This window comes from Dipodomys ordii, unplaced genomic scaffold (genome assembly GCF_000151885.1).
Source record: "Dipodomys ordii isolate 6190 unplaced genomic scaffold, Dord_2.0 Scaffold48, whole genome shotgun sequence".
In the NCBI taxonomy this organism is placed as follows: Eukaryota; Metazoa; Chordata; class Mammalia; order Rodentia; family Heteromyidae; genus Dipodomys; species Dipodomys ordii.
The window spans coordinates 5,297,877-5,316,436 of record NW_012267264.1 but is presented as its reverse complement, the minus strand read 5'-3'; the positions used below and the strand labels follow the sequence as shown (position 1 = coordinate 5,316,436).

The 18,560-nt window shown below is 36.4% G+C and overlaps 1 protein-coding gene across 1 annotated transcript in view; it reads right to left on the bottom strand.

The window, feature by feature from the left end:
- Nucleotides 1–18,560, bottom strand: part of Cadps2 (Ca++-dependent secretion activator 2) — a 436,304-nt gene that overhangs the window by 58,543 nt on the left and 359,201 nt on the right. Inside the window, exons 19-20 of the mRNA XM_013019914.1 lie at nucleotides 17,101–17,257; nucleotides 1,491–1,632 (exon numbers count right to left, since the gene is read on the bottom strand). Of these exons, the coding sequence (XP_012875368.1) occupies nucleotides 1,491–1,632; nucleotides 17,101–17,257 (299 nt within the window). The remainder of the gene's footprint in view (nucleotides 1–1,490; nucleotides 1,633–17,100; nucleotides 17,258–18,560) is intronic.

Sequence of the window (18,560 nt, the reverse complement as noted above, 5' to 3'; positions counted from 1 at the left end):
CAGGTTCTTGTATTCTTGCTGAGCTTTTTTGCTCAAGACTGTCATTCTACCACTTAAGTCACATATCTACTTCTGGTTTTTATTTGGTTAACTGGAGATAATAGTCTCTTGAAATTGTCTTCCTGGGCTGGCTTCAAACTGCAATCCTCACATTTCAGCCTTGAGTAGCGGGATTATGGGCATGAGCTACTTGTGCCTGGCTTACTCATTCTTTTTAATTGAATTCATGAGATTTTGGGAAAACAAAGTTTTTGTCAGAGTCTGTATATTTGCAGACTAGATCTGTTATTCATTTCATTGTTGGAAGGTTCATAGTTTTAATATGGCCAACAATATGGCTATAACAATAATAATGTATACTTCTAATAATAGTAATTTCTATTTATTGGGTGCTTAGAAAATTTTAATAGCAACGATTGAATATCTAGGATGTGCCAAGCACCTTTCTACATTTTTATTTTAATCTTCACAATAATGTCCTTAAGATGGGTGTCATAAGTTATAGTCGAGAAAAGTGAGGTTGAAAAAAGATTTATGAAGCAGAAGTGAAGATCTAAGTTCAGGCCAGATCATTTACAAAGCTCTTAACTTTTCACAGAAATGACTCTTGCTACTTAATCTACTATAATCATGCTCACCACTGTATGGTGTTAATACACACAGTTTTTAAGAATATAATGATTATCTTAACATAACAATGTCTCCCAAGTGATACAAGAAGGAACAAAAGAAGAATTTCATGGTATTGGGAAATAAAGGACAATCCTTTTCCTGAAAGGTGTTTCATAAATGTTCAGACTGGAAAAAAAAAAGACAAAGATTATACTCTTGAAATCCTTCCAATAATGTTTTTGCTAGGAGAAGCTAACACATGTGAGTGGTAAGAAATCTAAATCTAAGCATCCATATTTACCATACTGATTGTTTATGGAAAAACATTCTGGTCATATTACTCAGAGGAGATTCTGTAACCTGGGTCACAAAATGACCCTCAGGTCACAGATTACATATGAATTGCATCAAATCAGTGTCCTCTTTTTTTTCCCTTTTCAATCTGCATCATTTGTCACTGATATGCTAAGCTTAACTTAACAGTTTAAAACATTTAAACAAATAAAAACTAAAAACACAGTACTCCTCAACCAATGATGATAAATGCCATGCAATCTAAACACATGTGCACAGAACACAGCCCAGGCCATGCACTAGCTAACACACCACCAGGAAATAAGTGAGGGATACACACGTGGACTCATATAAAGAAGCCATCCACGAAGGAGTAGAAAAGCTAGGAATCTGTGGAAGATTAAGAGGCAGACTTGGAACTTTTGGAAGAGCTACATTGGGAAGACTGTTGGCGATATTCCTGTAAAGAAACAAACAACGTGGGAAGGGACCACCATAAGCAATAACTACAGATGGCCATGTGTAAAGTCATAAGGTCAGGACTGAGAGACAGATGCTCTATGGATTCTGGGTAAGATACCTACTTGACAGGCTGCCATGTCTCTTGCTCAAAACCTCTGTGAATTGACTGGGCGATGGAGGACTCCATGAGGTCAACGTAGCGGACCACCAAGGGCACAAAGATCTCTTGCAAGTGTTTGTGAAATTTCCCATTACACAAAAGCACTGAAATAACCAAGCAGAAATAGTGTTTATCAGAGAGATAGTATCAACCGTGGGGGAAAATATATGGGTGAGAAACCTTTCCTGAAATAGCCTGATATAAGAGAACAGATACAATAGAGGAGATGATGGATTTTGCTCTCTATTTTGAGTATTGTGTAGTGGAAACCAAAAATATAATTAGCCTTCTATATTTGGCTATCAACACAAAAATAGTTGACATAGATAATGTTCCTACTAAATAAAAGTGTGTTTGTACTTCCTAAGAGGTTTCATGAATAGGCACATGATAACTTGCTGGAAATTCATTGTAGCTACTGCTTCCCTAGAAGGTCTTTACTCATGCAAATGTAGCAATGAAGTAGAGTTAGAATCCTTATGCTGGGCTATACATGATAGATGGATTAAATTTGTACTCCTGTAGGAATTAAGCTTGATTATTTCTAAGAGCTACACTTGTTAAAGTCGCTCAGATGGTGACTCTGGCCTTGGGAAAATCTATTCTGACTATACACTTTTAGTCAAACAGGCATGGCCTCAGACCTTTGACATGCTAGACCAGTTCTGTACTACGGAGTCACCCTTTTAAGCACATCTGTTTTTAAAAACAACAACTCATCTGCATTTTTAAAGTTTTTCTTTAGTGTTAAATGGATATAGTTTTATGGATGGTATAAGCCCCCACTTACGGAGCTGTCAAAGTCTAGAATTTGTGCTGCTAGAAAAAGACTATGGTCAAGAGAAATGGATGCTTTCCACGCACAAGATACCTACATGACATACAGAAAGGAACAACATTATCTGTAGGGATATACTAAGCAATGATAAGAAATATTCAATAAACTACTTTTTGGTAGATAGTGCTCAACTTAGTGGTTAAGATTTCTCAAATGAACATTTTCTTTTTTTTTCTTAATTTAATTTTATTTGTGAAGATACTGTACAGAGGGGTTACAATTACATGGGCAGGATAATGCGTACATTTCTTACCAAGCATTGCAGCCTCCTCCTTTTGTTTACCCTTCACATCCCTTCCCAGCCTCCCCCCTCCCCCCCAATCTCAATCCTTCTCCTTCCCCCCCCTTCCTCCCCCGCCCCGCACCGACGTTGTAAAGCTCGTTTTGGACATGACAACTTGTACTTCTCATTGTTCAACAGGTCCACCTGTATCTTTACACAATAGGTTTTCCCCATCTCCTCCTCAAGTTATACTGACATCAAATATAGTAAAAGCAGGGGTTATACTGTGGGGGAGGAACATACAAGCAACAAAGAAATAATCTTATAAATACATTAGAAACACATGCATGAAAGAAAAAAACATTAAAATACATATCTAACGGTTCATTTTCCTGACATCACATTATCTGACCTTTTCCGCTTGACTCATACATATACTAGATATTGCAAATAAGGGAAACCATGGGAACTATGTTTCTTTGGGCCTGGCTTACTTCACTTAAGATAATTTTTTCCAAGTTTTTCCATTTCCTGACAAATGGGGCAATGTCATTCTTTCTGATGGAGGCATAGAATTCCATTGTGTATATATACCACATTTTCTTGATCCATTCATCTACTGAGGGGCATCTGGATTGGTTCCATATCTTAGCTATGGTAAATAATGCTGCAATAAACATTGTTGTGCTGGTAGCTTTAGTGTGGTCTTGTTTGTAAACATTTGGGTAAATGCCCAAAATGGGATTGCTGGGTCATAGGGGAGTTCTATGTGAAGTCTTTTGAGGAACCTCCATACTGCTTTCCAAAGTGGTTGAACAAGTTTACATTCCCACCAACAATGAAGTAAGGTTCCTTTCTGTCCACATCCCCTCCAGCATCTGTTGTTGTTAGAGTTCTTGATTTTTGCCGTTCTAACTGGGGTGAGGTGATATCTCAATGTTGTTTTGATTTGCATTTCTTTTATGGCTAGGGATGTTGAACATTTCTTCATGTGTTTATTGGCCATCCTTCTTTCTTCTTCAGAGAAGTTTCTCTTTAAAAGTCTTTTGCCCACTTATTTATTGGGCAGTTGTTTCTTTGAGGATTTGTTGTTGGGGGGTTTAATTTTTTGAGTTCCAAGTATATTTTAGATATGAGACCCTTGTCCGTTGTATGGCTAGTAAAGATCTTCTCCCAATCCGTGGGCTTTCTATTGATCTTGCTAGCTATGTCATTTGCCCTGCAGAAGCTCTGCAACTTATGCAATCCCATTTGTCCAACCTTTGTTTGATTTGTTGTGTTTCGGGTCTCTATTCAAAAAATTTCGGCCTGAGCCAAGGAGACCTAGGGTTTCTCCTATTCCATGCTGTAATGTTTTCAGAGTGTCTGCTTTGACTTCAAGGTCTTTGATCCATTTGGAGTTGATTCTGGTGCAGGGTGATATATAAGGATCTAGCTTTAGTTCAAATGAACATTTTCTAAACTCAGTCATGACTGTTTAAAATGATCTTCAAAGTAAAAACTTGCTCATTAAAGAACACTCCATTGTCAGGAAAGATACATTGAGCCCGTGGGCCAAATAATCCTTGTGATATAATTTGATACAGGATGGGATAGATTTGGAATGCTTCAATACAGGCCTGTCCACCTGTATGGATAATTATATATGGTCCATGTGATAGATATGTACAAAAAGCCCTTGGCAAAAAATTGAAATCTTTCCTCACTCCTAGAAGCCATGGTACTTTAGTCAAATCTAAATAACATAAGCTATGCATTGAAGTTTCTGCCATTTAATAAAGCTGTTTGTACGTACAATGAATTTTTATCACCACTTCTGATCTTCATCCCCCTTCAACCCCTTTCCCTTATATTTCTCAATTCTGTGGTATATACAATGAATCCTTGCCGGCGTTCTCTCCCTTCCCCCTTCATTGGTCTACCCCTCTACCCTGGGCCTCACCCTCCCCCCTCCTCTCTTGTAAGAACACATTTCCTACTACTTTTCTTGTTGGGCATTGACTTGGTCTTTTTAAAAGAATTCTACAATTAGATCTGTTCATAAAGCCTATTACACTTCAGTTAATTCATTTGTAATCCCTTGCTTACCACCTGGTGTTATTACCTGTACATGTTTAGGTACCTTCTATCTACCACAAATGAAGGCAAACATGCAACGTATGCTTCTCTAGGTCTGGATTACTTTGCTTAAAATAATTGGTGGGTTAGGAGGGTGAGGTTTTGTGAAGTGAGACTGTTGAGCGAGGTGATAGTGATCAAGATGCATTGTATTGATAAACTTGTTTGGTGAATGGCCCCACCACTGTACAACTACTTAAAGATAATAAAATATTCAAAATTAAGAAGAAGAGATGGAGACAGGGAGAAAAGAACTGTTAGTTATTATATTGGAGTGGTCAAGATCATTGAATTAAAGATATAGTATGTAAAATGGGAGGTCAATACTAGAAGATAAGTTTTAGGGGAGAAAATGAGAAAGAACGAGGGGGGAGAGAGAGTGTAGACCATGGAATGAATTGAATGCACACTCTGACCTACCTAATTCTGACCACAGCTGACAATGTCTAGACTTTGGGAACAGATTGAAGACAAAAAAAAATGCTAGGAAACAAATTAAAGGTTCATGATGGCATAAACTCATGAGAAGAAACCTAACATTTCTATTGCTTTTTTTTATATAAGACATTTTTTTCCTGAAAAAAGAAATTTAAAAAATGCTATGGTATGAATAGATAAATAAATGTGCAAATAAATAAGTAACAGAAAAGTTTCCCATGGAAGATTTGCAGGGAAGACTGCCAGGGAGAGTAAGCAGCTAGCACACACTTCTTTATAGAAGAATAAGCTGGTGTCCTAGAAAGAGGAAGAATACATTAGTTTGGAGGAGGGCAGAGGAAACAATACTTCACAGAAGTGTGTAGATTTTAGTATATTGTGAAGAGTGTGGGTTTTACTGGAAGTGATAGATTTTGTCTAGATTTTTGGATCTTGTAGGAGTGTAGGTTTTACTAAATGGGATGAGATTTTTCATTTTTATTGTGACGTAGAGGCATGGCATAGTATGTCATCAATGGCTGTTTTGTGGAAAGTAGAAGTAGTCAACAGCAGGGTAGAGGACGTTAGTTGGCCTACTAGATGCTCTAGGTAATGGGTGACAGTAGCTTTGATTAGAATGGTAGATGTAAAAGATGGGAGAATGTCTGTTTGCCATCTCATTCATTTTTATGGATTTTAATAACTACCAACTCCAATAGTACTGTCTTTTATTAAATATTCAAAGAACTATGCTACAGTTAACTGCATTACCTTCTTCCATGCAAAGATATACTTGGAGAAAGAATATGACATTTATCATCATGGTGTCTATATGAAAATGCACTGGATACTTATGTTGAATCTGTCAGAGGCTAGACAACTGTAGAACTATTACAATAGTATAGAAAGTAATTCTAAATTTAGAAGGATATACAACACTAATTTTTCTCTCTGATATGGTTTAGTGTTTTATGTGTGTATGGTGAAAATGTCTTTTCTTGTCTATAGACATGTGAAAATATTTCCTATGAAAGGCTGGACAATAATATTTAAGAATAACTATTTTGTTTATGAAGCTGTTGACTTAATGATGTATTTCATTAGCACTCTGAAAGTAGCTCTATTACTGGAGATGCAATCGCTGAGCTAGAAAGCAGATCATGTTACTTTGACTAAATGTCAACTAAATCTGGATGTTAAACTGTAAATGAGAAATATTCTCCTGAACATATCAAAATTATTGTTACAGCCAAATTAAAAAATACTCTGAAGTAGTATTTATTGGATTGCTAATCTTTCCCCATCAGAATTTTTGGAATGCCAAACAGTGTGCTTAATTTCATTGCATATTCTCTCATGTAACCATCACAATCAATCTTCATGAAGGAAAAAATATGCTTAAAAATTATGTCAACAAGGAAGGAAGTCACTGAAGAATAAGGAAATTCTCATAAAGTCATTGAGTCACTATGCAGTAGAACCAGCATTTGCTACTAACCTCTATGGGCGACAATGCCATCAGTCCTCCACTTCCGTTATCCTAAACTACTGCCTGTCCCTTTGCCCAACCATCCATTCCTCCATATGCCAAGCTAGCATCAGTACCTTGCTATCTTTCAAAATATTTACATAGAGTAAAATATTTTAGATTAAAAAGTCTTACAAATGATAAACATATTACCTCGTACTTTCACTATATGAGATGTTCACAGAATTAAGATTCGGAGGAAAAACTCGAATATAAAAAAGTCGAGCTGAACAAAAGTGTTCTATTTAATGAATAGAAAAATGAATTAACATGGTGAAATATTCACTAAGCTGATAATACAATCATTATTGAAAGCTGCAAAGTTTGATGTTACCGTACACCACATACTATACACCCAAACTTTAATTTACATGATGGATTATTTAAAAACAAAAACATAAAGCACTTAGAGTCTCCATCTTGATGGGTACTATAACCAGTTATTCTTTTTACCTATTCTCAGACCCAAACACGTTTATGTATCAAATTATTATACCTATAACTGAACACGGTACTTCACTATTTAAAAACTCATTCCATTATACTCTTAGTGATTATGTGCATTGTTAGTGAAGTCATTTTAAAACAAAGATAAGAATAATTATATTTATTATTACTAAAGATTATAATGGTTTAAAGATTAAGTGTCAATTGGTTTAAATGCATTTAACAAAACAGAGTTTTCTTATTATTTGATAAGCATTGGATTCATTGTTTTACCTTTGTCAGAATATGTGGTGCTGAGGAATCGAACCCAGGGCCTCATGCATGCAAGGCAAGCACTCTATCACTGAGCCACCTTCCCGCCCCTCTTTAGGGCCTTACTACAATCTTCATCACCACTGCTGCTGTATTCTCAGGTCTTCTAGTCCCAATTCCCCCTCTAACAACCTATCTTGTCAAAATCTCAAACAAAGGGACTGCTGAAATGTAAAACTAATAATGAATGGCATTCCTTAAGATTATAATCTTTTAGTAGATCATGCAAGACAAACTCCAAAAGCTTCAGCATGATAGAAAAACCTTCCAAGATCTTTCTTAAAACGGCCTCTCAGCTAATTTCTGTTCCCTACAACCCTCTTTCTTACAGTATGGTCATAATGATTTTTACGCTTCTGTTCAAATCCTCTGTGGGCCCTTTTCCCAGTGACAGGTTTCCCTTGTTTGTACTCTACCTATCCTGCACAGTTTTCTACTGGGGTCCCTTTTATACAAATTGACTCCACATTGTTGACATCTTTCTCTCTTCCTATGGGGCTGCAGATTCTTGAGGCAGGGACTGTGTCTGTATTTTCAAAATCATACTAACTTCCTGGCTCACAGTAAGTGTCTGTCTGTTGGGCAAAGGAATATCTGCATTCAGTAGTAGTATTTCTCTGCTATTACTCAGAAGGTGGCATTCTATGTCAGCTATAGAACCCACAGAAATTTGTATATCCTCTCCTTCTTATGTAAAATGTGATAAACAATAATGTGATAAAAATTCTACTATTTATCCATATGTATGATCACATTGCTAAAAATGCTGTTGTATCTGAAGATTGGTTATTTTGTGGCTATTATTTTAGTTGAATGTGAATTTTTCTTTAGTTAATCACATCTCTTTATAATAACTAATTATTTCTCACAGAATCTGGAGGAAATGGAGACTACCTAAATCCCAGCCAAAAATTTACCCTTGTTTCAGGTTAAATTTATTATACCAAATTCACTTTTTAATTTTATCTCATTATTTCACTTTGTTACATTTCATTACTTTATTATTTTATGGTGCTATAGATCAAACCCATATATTCTAGACAGCCATGCTAACACTGAGTTATATCTCTAGCACACTAAAAAAATGTTTTAAGAAACAAACATCAACCCACATTTGAAAATCTTGGGCAATTCAGTTTTATTTGGTGACTAAGAGAACTGAAAGAGGAGGGAGACAGAAAAAAGGAAAGGAGGAAAAGGAAGAAAGATTGGAAGAAATGAGATAGATAAGAGGAGAAGAAAGGGAAATACACAGGTATCAGGAGAGAAAAGAAAGAAAACCCTGGGTTCCAATGAGCAGGGCTGCAGAAAGTGACACTGCACCGTACTTGTCTATGCAAATGTATGCTTTGTCTTGGTTGCCCATATGCCAGTTGCATCCTCCTCCCAGCAGACACCGACAAAAGCTCCTCTTAACACGTAGCTGGAGGCATTAGAGGGAGTGCTTCCACCTTCCCCATCTGGTTAAGATTTGGGATTGTCACCTGCCTTTTAAATCAAGCCTTTGTGAAGCACCCAGAGCAACAATTCATGAGATGTAAGCTCTGATGTGAACCCATCCAAGAAAGGTTTCTGACACTATTTGCAGTGAAAGTTAAAAAGAATTGCTATGGAATCTCATAAAGCAGCTGCAAGAACCTGCTTCGCTGATCAAAATAACCATCTTTTTTCTCTGAAAGATTCCATGTTTCCAAATATGACCTCGGCAGAAAATAGTGAAAACCAATGACATCAAACCTATGGCACAGTTGCAAATGACAAAAAGAACGCAAAAGGCTTAAGTAAAAGCTAAACTCAGGACACAGATGGGTCCAATTATTTTGAATATCCCTAATAATTAATAAATTAGTGTTGATTATTTACATACCCCAAAGTGTTACATTCACAAAAGTACTTGTCATAGGATTTTAATAGGAAGATTTCAACAGAGAATTTAAATTAGGATCCAATTAATACCAATTATTGAGATAACAATCAGTGGGTAAAATGAATAAGCAAAAGAATTCATGTGTTATTGTTAGGATAAAAATATGCTGCTGGGTCTTAAAACCAGTTTTATGTTGCTATACCCCCTTTTAATTAGTCAGCTTGAGTAGATTACAAGGAAACATGATTTTTCCCTCCTAAAATTCTAATTATTTTAGAAGGAACTGATTAAATCATGAGCAGAGAAAAACCACCAACAAAGTTAACAGTCTTTGCTATAAGACAACAGTTACAAATTTTGTCAACTCTAAACAAGAGAAAACAGCAGATTAAGATACAAAACTAATAGCTCATTTTCCATGCTGATCAATGCAAATGATGAAGACATATATATATATATATATATATATATATATATATATATATATATAAAAAGAAACATGAACTTGGGCTTCAAAAGAGAAGGCCGAAAAAAACTGTAGCCTACAGCAGCACTACATAAAAGGAAAACATAAAAAACCTCCCGAGACTGAGGAAGAGCAACAAGCCAAGAATCTGGCACATTAAGTACTCACTCAATAAATGTCTGTTGATTGCATAACTATCAATAAAAACTGCCTTCTAGTGGAAATTCTAAGAATGTCTCACAAAGTTTAAGTAGAATGGAAAACACATTTTTTCCTTTTTAGTTAAAACCACGGTAATTTTACATACTTTGGTATTATTTGATTTATACCTTAACTACCATAACAACTTCCTAAAGCTATTTCTAACTTTCTCTTTCCCATGGGGTGCTTGTCAAAAAAATACATAGTTTAACATATATATTTGTATATAGTATGTATCTAGAAAGAGGTGATAAAGAGAGTGCACAGATAGTTCTTATATTTTGCACAAAAATACAATTACAACAAATTCTAATTTAAAAGTGTAATAAAAACTTCACAGGGCAGTATCCAAAACTGACCTGTACATTATTTATACAGTTTATTGCTATATATATATATATATATATATATATACACACATATATATACACACACACATATATTTACAAACCCACCTACATATATATACACACATATATGTGTATAAATAATATATACAATCATGTGTGTATATAATGTATATATATGTGTATATCAATTATATATCATTTATATATACATATGCACATTGTGTATGCAGTCTGTTGCAATATATGCATATATGCATATGTGATTACACACATATAATTTCCATACCTTCCACTAGATCTGATATTTCTCAAAGGCAGGAATTATTTCTTATTAATTGATATAGGGATTTACAGATTATATGTATTCAGTACCTGCTTCTTGAGGAATTAAGTCAAGTCAATATAAACTTCAACCAATGAAAAATAAAGAAGTCTCAGAGTCTACAGATCTCATGCCTTCTTTTCGAGATCACATAATATTGCAGCCAAAGGCAAAAGTCCATAATGTACCAAAAACTCCATCTGTACCAAGCTTCCTGATCTCAGGACTTTGAGCCCACAATACCTGCTCTCATTAAGGGCAGCAACTACGTATAGTTGTAAACTGATCTACAATTGTGAAGGCTGGAGCTCTGGATAGCCCGGGTTTTCACAAGTTAGAAATGTCTCTGAAAATGTGTGATGAAAGACACAGGAAATTTACAACAGTTTATTGTCTTTGAACCACTAAACCCTAAGAGAAAACTAAAAGCAGATTTAAAATTTAGCTGTACTGTAGAATTCAACTGAAGGGGGAAAAAGAGAGCTGTGTCTCTTCTTTTTTTAAATTTCTCCTATTATTTTGATCAGTAAAACAAATTCTGACGGACAATTTAAAATTCAATCAGCTCTGGGAATTAGCGTTAAATAATTTTTTCACATTTTTGTGTTCACAGCATCATTTGTAAAGCACCTGTCTATAAAAGCCATGCCGACACACACTCTTGGTGTAATCTCAAGGCTGCACGCTTTTTGCATTGTTCCTAGTCTGTGTGTATACAGATATATCTATAAGCACCAATTCATGAATTTCAGATCGACAGCTCATTTAAGCACTGGAGGAGAATAACACACAGATGTCAGCCCTGTATATTTCAAAGCTTGCAGATTAACCTAATATACAATATGGTGACCTAACAATTCTTCATTTGAAAGAAATCTGAAAAATAATCTCTGATACAGCCTAAGTGTGAGAATAACCCAGCGGGATTTCCACCTCTTCATTTCTTAATGAGTTTTTTGATAATGAGAGGTGACTTTGCCAGTCACTCTGGGCTCTATTATGGCTAATTTGACTCCACTTCACTCTCCTTGTTAATTATTAACACTAGCCTTTTTATCCTCGTGAGACCACATTCCAATTTTTTTCCTTTATTTCCCCTCCCAGATTTTTATGAGCCCATCTTTATGAAGGTGAAAGTCTTGGAGAACAGGTTTTCACTTAGTGTGGCGCGATCATTTATTATTCGTTTAGGCAAAGGCGGTGATTGTAAGCAGCGTGCTCCACGATGGCTTTAATGTGCTAGCAATGTGAAAAGGCTGTTAATTAAAGCAGCAGCATCGTGGGATTTTTCACTGGGGAATTTGTTCCCCATAGAATGGTCATTTGCCACTTGCTAGCATATCCACAGATTAAAAGGTGACTGGCTCCGAGGGCTTGCCTTTCAGGAGTGCTGAAAGAAAACGATTTGTGCCATTTGCAGATGATGGCTTGCGTTTGTCGGAAGCGGTCACTTGCCGTTACCTATTCTCCATGGGACAATGGTACAACATAGCAAGCCAGGGTAGAATCTATTTGTAGTAGTTTTATAGTCACTTAGTATCGTTTCACTATCATGCTAATTACTTCATTATAAAAACATTTTATTTTCCCCCTCAACTTTAATACATCTCTCTTTCAAAAGTGTTTCCTTAGATACCATTTAATGTGATTGCCCATCTAATTATCTCTCTAGTGGAGGGAGAGGATGGATGGGTAGAGAGGCTGGGTGGAAGGTGAGCAAACGCTGGGTCTTTTTAAAAAAATTTTTTTTGGCCAGAAATGGAGGCTGGTTTGTTTTCATCAGCTGTATTGCTGTGGGAGCCAGTGGGTGTGAGGGTGGGAGGTTGGGGACAGTCACTAACAGTGTGGTGCAGCTGGTACTCTTCCCTGGAGGACACCCACATTTCATCTCCAAGGGGTTTTAAAGCCACTTGCCCTAATCAAAGCAAAAGCACACACCTCGGATGTAACATGTTTTTCATTCCTTAAAATGGAAACCAATTTTGAGGATTTCAGTCACTTTCCTCACTAGCTGTTCACTCCCTGGAAGTCTCAAATGTCCTGTCACTTATGATAAGATGTATGCATGAAAAAACCATACGTACCTCATTGGTGTACTCTTCAACTCTTCTCTGCCCTCTTACAACTACCTCTAAGCCTTTGCTGTGATTTTTTTTTTTAAGTTGAAGGAATCTATTTTCCTTCAAGAACCTGCTTTGGCCGGGCGCTGGTGGCTCACATCTATAATCCTAGCTACTGAGATGGCTGAGAGCTGAGGATCATGGTTCAAAGCCAGCCCAGGCAGGAAAGTCCATGAGACTCTTATCTCCAATTAACCACCAGAAAACTGGAAGTGGCGGTATGGCTCAAGTGGTAGAGCGCTGGCCTTGAGCTGAAGAGCTGAGGGACAGGGTCCAGGCCCAGAGTTCTACAATGGACAAAAGAAAAACCACAAAAAAGCCCTCCCAAAAAACCCTGTTCTGTTAACTTTTGTTAATTTCTATAGGCTTATATTGATCAGACCCTGTCCATTTCAGTCCCTTCTTCCCCTTCTCCCTATCCCCAGCCCCCCAAATTCACAGACAAAATCCCTACTGCCTCGTTGCCTTTTAGAGGTAAGCCTTCCCTTGTTAGCTTTTCCCATTTGGAGGCTTATTTAAAATGTCTTCCACACATCCAGAGATAAACAACCTTTAAATATATCATAGCATGAAGATTTTAATAAGAGTAAATTACTCATGGAAACATCTAAACTAGTAAATTAAAAAGAAAAAAATAAAAAACTCTTCTGCCAGGTATCAGTGGCTCCTGCCTGTAATCCTAGCTACTACTCAGGCAGCTGAGATCTGAGGACTGTGGTTCGAAGCCAGCCCAGGCAGGAAAGTTTGTGAGACTCTTATTTGCAATAAACTACTCAGAAAAAGCAGGAAGTGACACTGTGGCTCAAGTGGTAGATCTCAAAACTTGAGCCAGGCTGGGAAGGTGGCTCAGTGGCTGGGAAGGTGGCTCAGTGGTAGAGCGCTTGCCTTGCATGCATGAGGCCCTGGGTTCGATTCCCTAGCACCACATAAGAAAAATAAGCCGGAAGTGGTGCTGTGGCTCAAGTGGTAGAGCGCTAGCCTTGAGCTGAAGAGCTGAGGGACAGCGCCCAGACCCAGAGTTCAGGCCCCATGACCGGAACAAAAAAAAAAAAAAAAAACTTGAGCCAAACAAGCTGATGACAGCACCCATGCTTAACGTTCAGACGCCAGGACTGACAAAAAAAACCCCAGATAACCAAAACCTCCAAATCAGAAAACAAAAAAGCCTTCTTTATAAGTTTTTAGAGCCATAAATAAAGTACTAATTCTAATTAATATCACTATATGTTTGAGGGGTCTTGTTAATTTCAAATTTTAGAAAACTGAACCAGAAATGTGAGAATTATTTCTTGATATTCATGGTGATTAGCAATTTTAGTAATGACTAAAATAATTAGTACGAATTGCTATTTATTCATAAGGAATCACAATCATTTAAAATATCTAATTAGTGGTGTGCTTTCTGTAACACACAAATATACACACAGACACACAGACAGATAGGCAGGCAGACACATACACACACACACACACACACACACACACACTCATGCCCATGTAACAAGTAATTCAACAAATTATCTCCTTTTTCTAGTTACAACTTCTAATCCATTTGTCTGTTTCTAGTCCCCGTGACTAGTTTAAGTTGTAATTAAGTATGATTTCGATGTTAATGAGTCAATATGGGAAACCCTGTAATACCTTGGCTGTCATGTAAAAATCTCTTGTTAAGGGGGACTAAAAGTATAGACAGTGTTTTGCAATTGATTTTGAGAAAGACAATTTGGGGGCAGCTTACTCTGGCGTTAAACAATGAAATCTACTAACTCTTCAGCTGACTAGCTAAAGCATGTAATAAAACAAAGATAGTATTAACAATATCCTTCAATGACACTCAATGACAATTAAGGCAGGGTCATTATGATGGCTAGAAAAAATTATGTTTGACCATCTACTGTGTTTTTACTCAGTGGTCCTAGTATAAGGTAGGAGTTACTGTGCTCTATTTCAATTCCCCAGATCACTCCAAACTCCCAGCCCTGAAAGGAAATTATGGCACTAGGGAACTTTTCTATTTATCTTACTACATGAAGGAGCTGTTTTTCTCAGAAATAATTGATGTTTTCTAAAATCTGCTAATCACTGCAAAAATCAAAGACAGGATCTATTTCTATTGTCAAAATTGAGAGTGCTTGAAAGTGGCCAGTAATGCTTCATTCTCATAAGTGCTGTACAATATTGCACAATGTTTTATTACTTAATAGTGGTCAATGTTATATAAATAACCCCAAACAGGAGAAGATAATTAGTGCTCTCCTCAGCAGCACATATATAAAATTGGAACAATACAGAGTAGATTAACATGGTGCCTGAGCAAGAATGCCACACAAATTTGTGAATTGTTCCAAATAAAAAAATTCAAATCTCATTAAAAAATTGTAATTTCTAATTTTGATATTCCCTAGTCACTTGTGAGAATTCTTCTTAAAAGCAAATATAAAATGATGTTAATATGCTGGAATTGTAGTAGTGGTTGCCAGGAAAATGTCTAAGACATCTATAGAATGTTTTCTTTTCCTCTGTAGAACAAATTCTGACAATGTCTGAGTAAGATAAGTGATTCATTTATGCTTCCTAATTACTTGTTTTTGAGCAAATGAATACCTACTTTTGAATAAATCCCAATGGAAAAAAATATGGTTGATTCTTAAGTTTGCATTCAAATTGAGAAAGCAATATTAAAACAAATATCTAACACTATTTCCCCTATTTAGAGACATAATGCCTAATATATGTTTTAAATTTTGGTAGTAGATCTATTGTTATGCATGGCTTGAAAGTCAGACTTGCAATTCATTAGCAGAACACTATGGATGTGAGGAGACTGGGAAAGGAAGAGGGTCACTTGAAGTGTGTGAGCTGGCAGGAAGGCATCAAATTGGATCCTCAAAACTGAGAGAGGCTAATATTCAGAGTAAATGATTCATAAGGGGATAATTAAATGTGAGTAATCACAACTTCTGAGAGGAGGTACTGTGGCTGAATCTGAAGGAGGAATCATTGCTTTGTTCTTTAGGTTTCGAGTGATAAGTGACTTTTGGAAATAGACAAAATAATAATATCGATTTGGTATGAATTATCATTTTATTTGTCCTTACCACCAATGACTCTGTGAGTGCTATCATTTTCTCCTTTCATAAATGAAGAACCTAAAGCTGAGAGGTGAAATTATTGCCAAAGGTTAAGTGACAGGTGTGAAGGTCTGGCACCAAAGCCCACCCCACATCATTAGTTGCTACAACCTGGTGCCTCTCTTACTAGAATGATGATTCTTAATCTGCTTTCTATCTAAAGTCTGGCATAACCCTGGAGGCAACAATATCTCATATAAGTCCATATCAAATAAAGTTGTCCCCCAATTATACCTGAGACTCACAGGGATGAACCAAGAAAGGTAGGAAACAGTGGATGAGACTGATAAAGCCAATGTGGTAGTTAAGAAAAAAGGAAAGAAAACATGGATTTAGGTTAAAAGCTAGAGAAGGAGATAAAACAAGTAGCACTGATCAAGCAAAACAAACAAAACAAACTAGAAATAGAGTTGGGAGAAGGAATTGTTGAACTTACTGTACAATGGGAAAACATTTTTACCAAGAATAGAATTGGAGCCCACGATCACTGCAAGTACTGCAATAGAGAAGGCCAGTCCTGTCTAGACCTCAGTCTAGGAAACTAAAAGAAACATCACAGGCTCATGCCTATAATCTTAGATACTCAAGAGTCTGGGAGCAGAGGATTGTGGTTCAAAACAAGACTAAGCAATACAAATTTTTGAGGCTCTTATCTCTAATCAGCCACTAAGAAAGCCACAAGTGGAGCCATTGCTCAAGTGGTAGATATCCACTGACTGCCTGAATCTCTAGTAGAACAACTGTAAAACGTATTACTTATATTCTCTTCAATATTTAAATGCTGAAAGAGCATATCATACCACACAGAAATATTTTCCTATTATGTGAGGAGATAAATCCATGCTCCTACTAACAGTGTGACCACAGATCCTGTTAGGGGGAGCTTAGAATGATTCTTTAATTTTTTTTGGTAGAATGTGGACAGAGTTCTAAGGTGTGTCTCAGAGATAAGAGCACTCCAAGGACTTTGGAGACTTTTTGACCCAACTTGTAAGTGCAAAGGGAAGGATGTCCTCAACAAAGGCTGGAGAGTAGGAATTAAGGAGGGCCAGAATTAAGTGAAGCATTGTGACACTTGTTTCTTTCAGACCTTGGTATGAGGCTGAACGCACACATACTGTTACCCCTCATCGACTCTTGGGCCAGATGTGGGACTCTTGAAAGCACACATTACGTGTACAACATCCCCACCCATCCCCACCTCCCAGGCCAAAGAAAACGTAAGTGCTCACTGTCATTTCTGAGGAAATTATTAAGTAGCTGGAAAAGAGGAAAACTATCCCAGGAGTCTTGTGGTTGAGCCTCCAGTGCGGTATCCATATCTACTGTGAATAAAGCCCAAAACGTCTCTGCATGTTCAGCCAGTAAGTCAGGCCACCAGGCAAATGCCTGTAGAAATATAAAGAAACAAGGTAGAAACACATTACTAGTTGGGGACATACACAAAGACCATGCCACCTGAAAAAGTGACAATATGCCTTTTGTCACAAATAATGATAAGCCACATGTATATTTTTCAATTGGGTGGGAAGTTTTAATAAACATATTTGCATTAGTAACTTTGGAATTTAAGGATAAGATATAAAACCTACAATAAACATCTGTTGTTTTAAAGAAAAGGACAACATGGTTAATTCTTAACATTTGGCAAATTTATAATGCAAAACAAAAAGAAAGAAAATTCCATATATTATCATTTAAGCTTAACTATTATGAATATCCTGGCATATTTATTTCCAATATTTCTTATTTCTGCAAATAAGAATGTTAGCACAGTTGGCATCATAGTCTAAAATAATCACATTTGATTTTATTTTTAAGGACAGCTTAGTAGACCTCTATATATTCACAAATTGACATGTTAAATTAAAACTTTTACAACTACATAAAGATAGTAAGAATATTTTATCTAAACATTCCTCTACAAAAATGGCTTTCACCAATTTTTGCAATTCCTATTTGACAGTGTGGTAAAGATCTTTACATAAAATATTTTAATATAGTGCTTATTTCTTTAGGATAAACTTCTAAGTATTATTGGATAAAAGGTATGCTGGAGCCTCTACACATAAATTGCTCTGCAGGAAAATAATCTTTGTTCCTTTTAATTTTCTTTTTATGAGTCATTTAAAAACATAAACACTATTTCTCAGCTTAAACTCTCTTTTCAGTTTTCTAATACACTAGAGTAAAATCCAAAACACAAAAACAACACCCAAAAATGAAAAAAAGAGACAAAACCCTGTAAACATTTTACAAAGCCTTGAGTGAAATCTCTATTCCAGGTCTATAATACACTTAAAGGATTTCCTGGCCTTCTGGTGTTAAGTTGGGTCCCCTTGATACTTTCTATGACATCAATATTCTTTTATTTCTCAGGCTATAGTGTTGCTTATATATAAATATTTTGTTGTCTGCCTTTAGACTGCAACAGTACAAGGACAATCTAGGTATATCTAGGTATGTCCTATTTACTACTTTCTACTCGATTAAGCAGTTTATTTGGCCTTTTGGGATACAGAAGCAATCACTTTTTAAAACACAAGCTGTTTTGTGTTATTGTTTATTTGTTTATATTCCTGGTACCCATTCAGGGTGCTGTACTCATTCAGCTTGCTTGCTTATAGCTGGTGTTCTATCACTTGAACTAGGCCTCCAGCAAAGATTTTTGCTTGTTAATTGGAGGCAGAGT